Raw genomic sequence first — 14320 nt, 5'->3', positions numbered from 1 at the left:
ATCTATCGACAAATAAAGGGAACATCATGTTTCTATACTCTGATAAGTCCTGCTATACATGTAGAATATCCAAAACCTCACTGAAGCACATATTGCAATATTCGAATCGGTGTGCAACCTAAACATCACCATTACAACTCAGGCTTCCGGGGATTTTAACAAAGAACAAATTGGGCCAACAAAACAATCTTCTCAATGGTCGACTTATTCAAGAGTTCCATCAAATACCTATTGCCAAAATCGATCTTCCTAATCGCGGCTCCACAGTTTAGCATCTACCGCAAACTCGAAACCTCCACAAACGTTTCCCCATACCGATATCTGTTCAAATAAAGTTAGTAATAGTTTATCACTACAATTTTTAGTAATTGGCTGCAAAACCCTCTTAAGTTCATCCTAGCACCACGAAATTTTGCAACTGAACTTTTGAACTACGTGTTTTTCCTTATACTGTAAATATTTTTATTTTTCTCCCGCATACAATTGTTTCGGGGACCACGTGCCTAGGTACTAGCACTGAGGAAGGAGGCACGTGGTCCCCGGAACAATTGTATGCGCGAGAAAAATAAAAATATTTACAGTATAAGGAAAAAAAACCTAGTTCTTTCCTTAACTTATATTACTAATTACTAAAATAATTTGGCTTGCGTTTATTACATTCAAAACGTAAAGTATACGACAGCGCCAAATAAGTATTAATCAAGAAGGCATGAACTTTACTTAACTTTGCCGATCACACATACAATCAAAATCACCTTTTTAAATGAAAGCCAGCAGGGAGAACAGATTCGCAACTGATAGTCGATATCAACACTCTAGTAGGAAATATTACGTAGACACCAATCACATCAACCAACAGCCGATATTTATTCCAATCCGTAACATTACAAAACAATAACATAAAGCTAAGATTCTGCATCCCCATATGCACATGCACCCGAAGCCATTTTTTAGTCCAAAACCAGTGGAAAGTCAGTCTGAAGCCAACCTAAAATAAGCCCAAAATCAGCCCGAAACTCGGCATCGGCATCAATGACTGATGCCGCGACTTGTACTACGAAGAGCGTTAATGTTAGGTATTACTACAATATCACTTTTGTAATGCGATGATGCGGTAATGCTAGGTGATGCGGTAGTGTTAGGTGATGGTCTGTTTGGATCGCATCTAGTGATGTAATGTAATGTAAATCATACTTTAAGATGATATCACTTTTGTAATATTACGTGTCCGGATAGCTGAGTGGTTAGAGGGCAAGGCTGTCGTACGGAAGGTCGCGGTTCAAATCTCACTGGTGATAGTGGGATTTGTATCGTGATTTGACGTCGGATTCCAGTCGGCTCAGCTGTGAATGAGTACCTGAGTCAAATCAGGGTAATAATCTTGGGCGAGCGCAATGCTGACCACATTGCCTCCTACAGTATACTGTAGTGTACCGTTACGGTCTTGAATGAAGTGTTCTAACATACTTCAAGGCACTGATCCAATATGGATTGTTGCGCCAACGATTATTATTATTAATATTACGTACATCACCTACTCATCTCTACGCTACGATAACACGAGAAGAACTGGTACGCTGGGTTAAATTACTCTACCACGATCCGAAAAATAAAGTTCGAATTGTGGCGGGTGTATCAAAACCGTTTCGGGCCTCCAACGGTGTTCATTATGGAAGCACCCTCTAACCACTCCTCTTTGTTCTGGTTATGGACACTATCACAAGGGATATCCGACGTCCAGCACCCTATACACTGTTTTATGCTGATGTTTTCCTAGCGTCTAATTGCATAAATGATTTCCAGCAACTTGTCCAAAAATGAAATGTTCGCCGCTTGCAACATGGTATGGGGCACAATAGTTCGACTTTCCCTTAACAGAACATGGTATCAAATTGAATCTGAATAAAACAGAATTTTTGTCGATCGATCCCTATGAAACAGGCGCTATCACTGTCAGTGGCAGTGACCTGCCCAGAACAGAGCAATTTAAATGTCTCAACTCAATGTTATCAGCGAATGGAGAACTGGGCATTAGCGCGACCTAGATGAAGTGGCATCTCACAACTGAAGTTCTTAGCGATCAATGTATCAACGAACGTTTTAAATCTAAAATTTACCGCAGTGTCGCCAACCGTCCAATCTTGGGGAAAATTGCGACGTTTGGTCACGTAATTCGCGCTAATGCGAGTGCCACTTCGTCCCGGTTACGCTGGTGATTGTGGCTGACACTGGTCAAGTCATAAAAGGGTTGCGAGAACTGTGATACATCCAATGCTAAATTTGAAGCAGCTCGGTAGTATACTTACTACTAAACACTTAAAAACAAAGTTCGTAAAACTGCGTCATATTAAATAATTATTATTTATTCTAACGGAGTTTATTTACACTTCATAAGGGTACCTAAACTAAGCTTAATCTAAGTGTAGTATAGTGTGCCTTCGCGCTAGGCGACTGCAACTATATAAGGGAAACCGGTAGCATCTGCCGTTTGACTTGTACGGTCAAGGCTGCTTCCGCCACTGCCAGGGGCTCTTCAGGGTGCGTCCATACTTTTGAACGACTCATGCTGATGATATTCCAAATTCATGTTGCAAACAGAGAACGATACAGTTCATTTTTGGACTCTTCAGTCCAATCGCTATTTGGATTGGGGGCCATAAAATTGACGAGTTTGTTATGAACAACATATCTGGAAGGGTTAGAAAATTAAAAAGAGGAAACTAAACGAACTGAGTTGTGTGATACCTAATTTTCCGTCCCTTCGAAGCTCTCGTGTCCACCTTCTTCTTCATTTTCTGCCTCAATTTCTGTAACTCTGCGAACTGTTTTGACATCTCTGCGGGGTTTGCGGTCGTATTCGATTTATATTCGATGAGCTCTCGCAGCTGTTGGTGGTAGAAGTCTGTGTCATCGTACACTTCGGCACTTTGAATCAGTTTCTCTTCTTCAGATTGGCCATTTTCTAAGTTCTCCTTTCCATTTTCAGTCGTGTCACCATTCTCCTGCGATCCGAACAACCTGTAGTTCCCCTTCACTGTTTGCGACTTGGCCAGCAGATCACTTTTATTTAGCAGAACGGCCTCGACTTTCCTTACAATATCGAAATTATCGTTCAACGATTTGCCTCCTTTTTTCCCACCCGCTCCCGGGGCCAGAATTCGTGTTCGATCGTCCCATTTCTGTAGAACTGAATTGCGATACGGCGTGAATAAGTCGAAGTTTGCTGTGAGTGTCCGGGCGAATCGCTTTAGGGGAGGTTCCACGAGTTTGCCCGTAGAAGATCGTTTTTTGTTTTCTTTGAAGATGTCCTTCGTCTCGGAGAACTGACTAGAGAGGAGACTTTGCATCTCGAGCATGTTCTCTAGCAAATTCTCGACGTTTGCTATGGTTGTGCTGGCGAGACTGCTAAAGTCATTTTGATCACACAATTTGTCATATACGACTGGAGGGGGGAGACTATTAGCCCTAGTTAATATTTTCTGGGAATGAATACGAATTTCCAACAGTTTTTCCCAAATTTTCAGTTGATTTTGGACAGCGAAGCCTTTTTGAATTTCCGCATTCTGGTTGGATTCGGTGAGCAGCTGTGTTTGGTCTTCCTCTTGGTCACCTTCATCGTCAAACGAACTCACGGAATCAGAATCTTCATCACCACTTTCCCCTTCGACGCTGTCGCTAAATGCGTTCGAATCTTCGAACCCACCGTTAGTTTTACTTCCCTCTCGTTCCGAGTCGTCGCTTGTTTGATAGTCGTCCCCGCTATCGTCTGCATCACTGTTATCTGAATTTCTTTCGTCTTTCCCGATTCCGTTCAGTTCATCCCTGTAAGCCTCTATTTCCGAGTCGTCGTTGTCACTCAAATCGCTGTTCAGGCCTTCCTCGCTACCTTCTTCACTCGATGCCTCCAGTTCCTTACGTGACGCTACCTTCCCTTTGTACTTGTCACTGAATTCTGATAACAGCTTAATGTTCCTCTTCCGAATTTCACTGGGTTTCGAATCAAAGTCGAAATCGACTTCCTCATCCTCGCCATTGAAATCCGCTATTTTCACCAAGTTTTCCGGGTCATTCTCTGGATCTTCCTCCGCTTTGGGGAGAAACGCTTCAGTGATTTTATCTGAGACTGTTTTAGATTTTTTCTTTTTCGCCGACATCACGTGCAACACTGTATTTTCACAGTAAAAAGCAAAATCAGAACATCAGACAGAACGACGACATGAGAACCGCACGTGTTTACACCAGGCAGCAGAAGACAACAAATGTCAAAACATCCCTGCCAATTCACAATAGCATTTCAACTGGCATGCACTCAACGATTCTCAAACCTCTTCGTATGGTAATATGGTTGAACTGCAAGAATCTTATATTAGTAGGAGACGAATCCACCTTTAATGTAATTATTTTAATTTGACAATGCAAGAAGAACACGTTTACATAAGCAGGAGTGTAATCTATCCTTCGAAATTTTTTGAGAAAGCGCCTGCAACCGATTGACAAAAGCATGACATTGGTTTGTATCGTGGCTAAATATGAACAGGGTTACTTTCGTTAAGAAGTTAAACTCGATGTAATGGTCACAATTAGAGTCACATTGCATTTACCTACGTATATCAAACGAAATGAAACAGCCACTACCACGGTCAGCGGCAATTATCTGCCCACAACCGAACGATTTAAATATCTCGGATCAATCAGTCCATGATGAACTCAATTGGCCGCAATATCGTCCACTTTATTGCTTTCTATAGTTCTGAGGGATATCGAATTGGTGGACCTCGGCGCAAAACCGGGATGTCTGGAGTTCCTTATTAAGGCAGGCCTAGACCGGATACCGGTTGTTGCGCCGTTGATGATGCTGATGATAGTTCTGAATGCGGACACTAAAAGACAATGAACGGCGTGCCTTTCTAATTATTATGTCTTATTATTCCTAGAAACAACAGAATATGCATTTTGTGAAAGGATGAGTTTAAACACAATTTTTGTTCAATAAACCTTGTGGCTAAAATAAAATTCATTTTAGCTGCACAGACATGTCTTTATCTAGGAGTGTTTTGCCTCTTCTATGCTGCTCGTTGGTTGCCAGATTGCCATTTACAGATATAGTGCAAAGGTTTCAACTATGCAGGAACTGTCACACTACGCAATAAGAATCGTAGAAGCAACCATCGAAAACGCCTTCCCCGCAATTTTTCCACTATCCATATCGATCGGGGCTATCCTCATTTCGAATATGATCAAAATGTGTCACGCCGCTAGTCCAACGCCATATCTTCGTCTCCATTTCCGCGAGACGCCATTCATTATTTTTTATTGTCGGCCAACACTCAGAACCATAGAGGGCGACTGGGCAGATGACACTACGGTAACTTTTAGATTTCATAAAGCAGTTCTCCATTGGCTAATAACATTGACCCGAAATATTTAAATCGCTCAATTCTAAGAAGGTCACTGAAAGTGCTAGTGTCTGTTTCATGGGAATCGGTTGACAAAAATTCTCTTTTATTCAGATTCAATCTGAGACCGTGTTGAAAGAAGTGACTATTCCATATTTGGACAAGTTGCTCGAGATCATTTTTGCTATGGAATGCCAGAAAACCATCATCTGCATAGAGCACTGTGTAGGGCGCTGGACGCTGGATGCCCCATGTGATAGTGTCCATAGCAAAAACACGGAAGCACCGTCGGGCACACGAGGCGATTTTGAAACACCCGCCACGAACTTTACTTTTCGGACCTTGATAGAGTAATTTACCCCAATGCAATAATTTTTCTGGCACTAGGAGGTATCAGGGAAACATTTCGTTTTAGTTTCTTAATCATATATATCAATATCAATGACTCGAAGCAAACATATGTATGAGAAAATGAAGCTTTGGGGTTGTGCCTAATTCAGATAGATATATTTGTACATTGAACAAGCAGTATTCAATATACGTTCTTTTTAAGTTCATATGTTTACATTTATGCACGAAGTAATTCGGAAATAGTTCTACGTTCAATTTATATACATGCATATATAAGTATAGCATTCGGTAATAGGCAATGTTTGTTTGCCTAGGGTGAGCATAATATCTACGTCTGTAATATGTACGTATATCTTATAGTTTGAAAAAATCTGAAGAAATTTTTTGGGTTTTTAGCCTTATACAAATGGAAAAATGTGCGTAGAAAGTTTTTCACATAAGATGAAGACAAAATCTTTATATCCGAAGCGACTTGTTTAAAAAATCTAAAAAGCAATTATTTTTATTTTTGGTATCCCTCGCTTCTTTCGTGGTGCATATACGGAGTGGAATAATTATTAGTTAAGGAGAATTCTGCATACCTGGCCCAAGCAACGCCTTATATTAGATAAATAAGAGGCAGATTTGAAGTATCTAATTTACGTCATTTCGATTGCTACATTTGAAGATTGCTTTCCCTCAAGTTAGAGTCATTTTATATTATTCATTTTTTGCACTTCAACTCCTTCCAGGATTACCCGAGAATCCTACACTCCTGCAATACTATTGTTTACCAAGTGCTCTTGGGGCGATCTTCTCGTCGGCCATTTTGGGAAAGTGGGTTCCACTGCATGGCGAAGCTATCAATAGAATCACCGATCTTCCTTAATGTGTGACCTATCCACTGTCACTTCCACCTTCCGATCAACTCGTCCACGGGTAACTGGTCTATGCACCGATCAAGTTCTCTGTTCGAAATAGTATCAGGCCCAGCGAATTCTGATGAAACGTTGCAGACAAGTTTTCAAGATGGCGTAGAGCTTTTAAGAAACAGTGGTGGTCACTTTCCATTTGCTAACCTAATATAGCAACCTAGGAAGAACATTAGCACAGAACAATCTCAACTTGATCTTGGACTTGAGATAAGTGTATTTCTAAATTTTGAAACAAGATAGCGAAGCCGGATCTACTGTTGTTAATGCCTAGGGCGACATCCGGTTCGGTGCAACGCTTCCTAGATGTGGATATACTGCACGTGACCCGTCCCACTGAGAACCTTAGTTTAGTTATTTTCAGGTCTATTCTACTTGCCTCTCTTTTTAAATCCAGAGCCGTTTGGTCAAGGTACAGAACTCGACCCCGCAAGCAAGCAGATGCCACCGGCATATCGATAACAAGGAACAAAACCGGTAACAAAATGTAACCTTAGCAGACTATGTTTTGGACCTCGAATTCCTCTGAGATTTTACTTCAAGGTAGCTAGTGAAATTTTGTGCCATCTAATATTTGGCCGGCTCACATGTGTTAATGTGATGAGTGCAGCGGAAACCAGCCTGCTCTCTGTCGATCAGCCTTTCAAGATGCTTCTCAATACACTCCAAGATTATTTTCACTATTAACACATCGTTCAATAAGTCCCGGGACTAACTATGAAAACAACATTTTATCGGCAAAATTCTTTATTATTCATCAACATAATCTCCTTCAAGAGTTATACAATCATTCCAACGCTTCTCTAACTTTTCAATGCCATGTTTGTAGAACGATTTGTCTTTTGACTCAAAATGAGCCTCAGTAGCAGCGATCACCTCCTCATTTGAGCCAAATCTTTTTCCCTGGAGCATCTTTTTGAGATCCGCAAAGAGCAAAGAGCGAATACGGAGGATGAGGAAGCAGTTGGAAGCCTAATTCGTTGAATTTGGTCATCGTTTTGATTGACTTGTGGCACGATGCGTTGTCTTAATGAAAGGTAACTTTCTTCTTCTGCATGTGTGGGCGTTTTTTTCGCTATTTCGGCCTTCAAACGATCCAATAACACCATGTAGTAGTCACTATTGATGGTTTTTCCTTTTTCGAAGTAGTCAATGAAAATTATACCATTCGCATCCCAGAATACGGACGCCATCACTTTGCCGGCCGACTGGTGTGTTTTTGGACGCTTCGGGCGGCTTTTACCGGTCGTACGCCATTCAGCTGACTGCCGACTTGACTCTGGAGTGAAATGGTGAATCCATGTTTCGTCCACTGTCACATATCGACGCAAAAAATCCTGTTTATTGCGAGTAAACAGTGCCAAACAACTCTCCGAATCATTGATACGTTGTTGCTTTTGTTCCATTGTGAGCAAACCCGGCAGCCATTTGGAAAAAACCTTTTTCATAGCCAATTTTTGGTGGAAAATAGTAAGTTGATATGTTCACCATCTTAGCTATCTCGCGCACTTTCATTTTGCGGTCACCCATCACGATTTTCAATACTTGCTTGGTGTTTTCGGGAGTTACTCCCTTATTTGACCGACCCGAACGTTCCGCATCATTTGTATCAGCACGACCGCGTTTCAAATCGAAAACCACCGCCAAATGGTTGTTTCCGACGGAGTAGAGTCCGGATAACGTTTTTCAAGCCTTTGCTGAGCTTGAACAGTGTTTTTTCCTCATTAGAAAACAATGTTTTATAACTCCGCCATGCTATTAACATAGTATGCTGGTCCCAAGCCCAGGTAAAGGAGGAGGGTTTGAGGCAACGTACTCTGTACTATCCTCAGTAAAACAAAAATAAAATGCTGAGATCAGGGAAAGAGATAAATAGAGTATAGTTGAAGTTATTCTACTATGCTAAATCCTACCTGATCTCTCTTGGTGACAGGCCCCGCGACAGGTCGACCAAGAAAATGCATAGAATGTCGTTACAAACATGATGATCGGATTAAGTCATAGGCCTCGGAGAAATGCTAGGGCGTCCACCTCAGTCGACGCGGCAGGACGGGCCCCGGTCCTGTCGAGAAATGGGCAAGGGTTCTTGACGCATGGACGGCGTCAGGACGTAAGCAAGTTAGTCCGCACACAACGAACAAAACAAATACGTGTCTGCACGCTAAATGTTGGTACCCTAACTGGAAAGACGGAGGAACTCGCAAGATCCCTTCGGAAAAGGTGCATTGACATCTGCGCTCTGCAAGAAACCCGATGGTCTGGTTCCAAAAGCTGCGACATTGAACGCGAACGCGGTAAAAATGGCTTCAAACTTCTCTATTTTGGTAACCCACACACTCAATATGGTGTTGGCATTGCCATCTCAGAGGGTTTCCGTGATGCCATTAAAGAAGTCGAACGATTTGATGATCGGCTGATGAAGCTCATCATTATATCAGCTGATCGCACTATTCACTTCTTCACCGCGTATGCACCACAGACAGGCCGACCAGATGCCGAGAAAGATGCCTTCTGGCAACTTCTCGATGAAAAGACTTGTCACGTGCCTGCTGACGATTACATAATCATTGCCGGCGACCTTAATGGTCATGTGGGTGAAAAGGCAGACGGTAACAGGTGCCATGGGGGAAAGGGGTTCGGAGCGCGCAATGAAGGTGGCGAGCGTATAATCGATTTTGCGGACACCCATGACCTTGTACTTATGAATACATGGTTCATCAAACGATTGTCTCATCTTCCCACATTTTATAGTGGGAACAATAAAACGCAAATCGACTATATTCTCATAAGACGTCAACATTTTACCACTGTCACTGATTGCAAAGTCGTTCCCTATGAGACCATCGCACCTCAGCATCGGCCGTTGATTGCTGTCCTGCGAATTAAGCCACCGATAAAACAGCGTGAGGAACGCACTGGCCCGCCGCGCATTAAATGGTGGCGATTTGGTGAGAAGAATGAAGAAATGGTCTCACTCATACGATTGCCAACCATTACGAATGTGGAAGAATCATGGAACCAAATGAAAGACACGATCCACAAAGCGGCCTCTGCAACCCTCGGGGTCACCAAGCCGGGTAAGCGGTACATCAACCGAGATACTTGGCTTTGGAATGATGATGTTGAAATGAAGGTCCGTGAAAAGAAACGCCTCTACCACAAATTTCTCGACGATAAAACGCCTGCTAATTGGCAAATTTATAAGAATGCCAACCGGGAAGCAAAGAAAGCGGTCGCTGTCACCCGAGCGAACCATTTCAAAAATCTTTACGATAAATTGGACACTCGGGATGGCGAGAGAGATCTGTATCAACTTGCTAAAAGCCGTGATGAACGCACGCAGGATATCGAACACTTCCGTTGTGTTAATGACAAGAACGGTACTTTGCTTACCAACCGTCGAGCCGCAACGGATAGATGGCGAGAATACTTCGAGCAGATTTCAACTGAAGAATTTGCTCATCCTCCACTTCCACAATCATTGCCGACATTTGGAGCAGTTCCACCAGTCAGCGCAACTGAAGTCGAGGAGGCAATAAAACAAATGAAATCGGGGAAAGCAACAGGACCTGACGACATCGCATCTGAGCTCTGGAAAGCGAAGAGCTGGGACCCAACACTGTGGCTCAGTGAATTCTTTAACCGGGTTATTCAGGAAGGAAGAACACCATCTGACTGGCAAGAAAGTACCACTGTTCCAATATGGAAAAAGAAAGCTAGCCCAGCAGAATGTTCAAATTACCGTCCGATCCGGTTACTTTCCCATACCATGAAGATTTTTGAACGCATTCTTGACAACCGTATTCGCGAAATCGTTGAAATAACCGTGAATCAAGCCGGATTTGTCAAGAACTGCGGAACTACTGACGCAATACACGCTGCGCGGTTACTCATGGAGAAACACCGTGAGAAGCATCGCCCTCTTTACATTGCCTTTCTGGATCTAGAGAAAGCGTTTGACCGTGTACCACACGAACTCATCTGGTATGCTTTACGACAACACTTCGTGCCAGAAGAACTCGTGCGCTGGGTTCAATTGCTCTACCACGATCCGAAAAGTAAAGTTCAAAGTATGGCGGGTGTGTCAAAACCGCTTCGTGTCTCTGTTGGAGTTCATCAAGGAAGTGCCCTCTCACCACTCCTCTTTGTCCTTGTTATGGACATCGTCACACGGGATATCCAACGTCCAGCGCCCTACACACTGCTTTATGCAGATGATGTTTTCCTAGCATCTGATAGCAAAAATGATCTCGAGCAACTTGTTCAAAAATGGAATGATCGCCTCATGCAACACGGTCTCAGATTGAATTTAAACAAAACTGAATTTTTGACGACCAATCCCCATGAAACAGGCACAATCACTGTCAGCGGCAGTGATCTGCCCAGAACTGAGCGATTTAAATACCTCGGGTCAACGCTATCAGCCAATGGAGAGCTGCGTTATGAAATTGCTTCACGCATTAACGCAACCTGGATAAAGTGGCGTTCCACAACTGGTGTCCTTTGTGATCGACGTATCAACGAACGTCTCAAATCTAAAATTTACCGCAATGTCGTCCGTCCAGTCGCTCTCTATGGTTCTGAGTGTTGGCCGACCATAAAAGACAATGAACGGCGTCTCGCGGTAATGGAGACGAAGATGCTACGTTGGACTAGTGGCGTCACACGTTTAGATCACATCCGAAATGAGGATATCCGCGATCGTTATGGGGTTGCACCGATCGTGGAAAAGTTGCGAGAGAGGCGTCTTCGATGGTATGGTCACGCAATTCGTGCAAACGAGAATTCACTTGCAAAGATTGGTCTGAACATCGATGTCGATGGTAAACGACCAAAAGGCAGACCTAAACAACGGTGGCTTGATACGCTGGATGGGGATTTGAAAGCCTCGAGATTGCACCCAGATCAGGCATTCGATAGAGCCAAATGGCGAAGCCGATCACGACGAGCCGACCCCGCTTGTGAACGGGACAAAGGCTGAAGAAAAAGGAGAAGAAGAAAACAATGTTTTATCAACACACGAAACTCGTTTTGGTCCATTTTTTCACGATTGCGAAGGTAGCGTCAGTTTAACCACTATAGCTTCCTTGGTTATGTTTCGAATTACATCAAATTTTGACACATCTTATCTGAAGGTTAGTACTTCTGAACCTTGGTATATAAATGGCATTATTAGCGCCATTTCTACGCTAGTCCCAGGACTTATTGAACGATGTGTTATTTTTGCGACGGTAGGAAGCTTTTAAGATGCTTCTCAACACACTCCAGGATTATTTTAAGGTAATACAGTGAGATTTGTATTGTACCGTGTTTCCCCATCAAATGTCAGAGGCCACCTTGGCATTCAGATCGCCCATCCCGATTACAAAATTATCTATAGAAAGCATTTGACCCTTTGTGATGCTCCTTTGCTTGGACCGCGATCTTGCAAACAAAATCCTGTCAGAAACCAGCTCCTAGGTTAAGACAACGCGCCCTGCGTTAGCAGGCGGTCAGTAACAATCCGACACAAAATTCGCGTCTAGTACCAATTGCCTTCCCTTAGTATGAAGGCATATTGCCGCAGATGAGGAGAGAAGTGCTCTTCAGAGTCCCACCATCTTGGTTCGCTTAGACCGAGAATGTGTAGTTCATATCGTGAAATTCTCGGCGATCGCCGAAGAGCCTCTCCTTAGCAGCGGAGCCGATCGAAAGCAACTTTTCCCGGTCTAGTCGTTTCCATCATACCGTCGACGTCTCGTTGCGCACGTTGATATTCTTTCATCTTTATTTAAAGGTAAATAAAATCCTTCTTGCCAATGTCGTGTCGTGTTTATTAGAGTGTGGTCTCGAGGCGAAATAATACCATCGATAATTTCTTCCCCAAGGGAGATAAACTGCCTAACGGCCTAATAAGGGAGGGGCGAAAATGACAAAAAAAACTAACACGCGATGGGTTAATTGGGACGGATCAGCCCAGAGATGACTGTTGCGCCTACGCGATGAGTGACCCCCGTCTTCCTTTCCTCTTCATGCGGGGTCCGGTAATATAGTGGCCCTGCGGCAGCCTACCCTAACCTAAATATTCGCTTACTACCGCTTCAGATATATTGGGGAATCCTTAAAAACCTGGGAGGGTTGCTGCCTTCCGGGGAGGATTAGAGGTAAGTAAGGAATTTAGAGCCTAAAACATATATAATATATGTATATATATATATATATATATATATATAATTTTAAGGTTATTTATCTTAATCTTACTACACCAAAATTTAAAAAACAAAACATTGTTATCTTTTTTTTCTCATTTATATAGTACTCTCTCTCTCTTTTGTTGGTATTACTTCATTATTCTTTTTTCTCATTCTTGCTGTTGTATTCAAAATTATTGTTAAACTTATTTTCTATTAACTATTATATGATGTAATGGTTTTATTCATTCTGTCTCCTCCATTTTTACTTTCTTTTGTTGCATTTAGATCTTTTTTTTTAAGGTTTTGGGTAAACACAAAACCTTATTAAAATCGGTTTACTGTCTGTCCGTCGCACGCATTTTTCTCGGAGACGGTTACAGACACCAAATTTGATAGAAAGCTGGGAACTATATGGTGCCTAGGCTCCGAAATACCTTCCATACCGATACCTGTTCAACTAAAGTTAACAATAGTATATTACTATAATTTTTAGTAATTGGCTGCGAAACCCCCCTTAAGTGCATCTTAAAATCAAAATTACAAAAATGTTGGCTATAGCATAGAGCATGATTCTACCAAATGTGGTGAAAATCGCGTTATTACTAACAAAGTTATAATAGGTCAAAAAGTTGTCGCTTCTGTGCAAATTCAAACTGAATGTGAATACCTCTTGAAAGTGCATATTTTCACATAATACATGCACATATTACCTGCTACATACAATGGGAAAATGCACACTCATATCTCTTTATAAAAGAAATACACAAAACATTTCATACCCGAAGCATCTAGCTTCCGGTTTCTCGACTCAAACGAATTATATAAAATCCAGTCCTCATAACCCGCAGATTTCATTAAATTAACAAATATGCTAAAATCCATTATGAAGAAAATCGCATCTATTTCTTCCACAATCTCTCACCTCTCACACCGTGGGAGTGTTGAAACACATTACTAAGGATATAATTAGGATACCTTCCATCGTGACCCAGATATAATCCCTGTGAATTTTCCAACAAAGTAGTGATTTTCCTCCATCTATTTCGTAATTTTTAAATTTAGAGACCAGCACAGCGTCAGCCTTTGGTAATCCCAGAAGCTTTGGACATCGGATAAATTGGTTACCATTTTCTTGTTACATTCTTGTGCAATTCGAATCCTCCATGCTTAATAATTTTTCATCAGGATGTTGTAGTAAAACAGTTCTTTTTCGACTGATTTAATATCGTGATTCGATCCCTGTTTCCACGCGAATATTGGTCCATAGAATGTTTGGCGGCTGATCTTGCACAGAAAAAGTAACGATATCTAAATTGGATGGGAGAGGTTTTCGGAAAACTCCTGTGGCAAAATCACTTTAAATTATCTAAACTGTAACTATTTCGTTAAGTTCTACTTCAGGAAACATTAATTTTAGGATCTCAATCCTGCGCCAGTAATTCACCGTGGCGTTTCTCACTCCCCATCTCCAGACTATCCTCAACCGTTA

General features: G+C 42.1%; 1 protein-coding gene across 1 annotated transcript; it reads right to left on the bottom strand.

The window, feature by feature from the left end:
- Positions 1-2347: 2347 nt before the first annotated feature.
- Positions 2348-4250, bottom strand: LOC119652855 (protein Aatf). Its single transcript, XM_038057211.1, has 2 exons — positions 2746-4250; positions 2348-2689 (listed from the first exon to the last, which is right to left on the bottom strand). The coding sequence occupies exons 1-2, from the start codon at positions 4152-4154 to the stop codon at positions 2584-2586; spliced, it is 1515 nt and encodes a 504-aa protein (XP_037913139.1). The 5' UTR covers positions 4155-4250; the 3' UTR covers positions 2348-2583.
- Positions 4251-14320: the final 10070 nt, after the last annotated feature.

This window comes from Hermetia illucens, chromosome 3, assembly GCF_905115235.1.
Source record: "Hermetia illucens chromosome 3, iHerIll2.2.curated.20191125, whole genome shotgun sequence".
NCBI classification, from domain to species: domain Eukaryota; kingdom Metazoa; phylum Arthropoda; class Insecta; order Diptera; family Stratiomyidae; genus Hermetia; species Hermetia illucens.
Note: the sequence above shows the minus strand (reverse complement) of the source record. Positions and strands in the feature narration are given on the sequence as shown.

Coding starts and splice junctions, on each gene's coding strand:
- LOC119652855 (XM_038057211.1), bottom strand. CDS start 4,154: ATGTCGGCGAAAAAGAAAAAATCTAAAACAGTCTCAGATAAAATCACT. Junction 2,690..2,745: donor TCGAAGGGACGGAAAATTAG/GTATCACACAAC, acceptor TAACCCTTCCAG/ATATGTTGTTCATAACAAAC.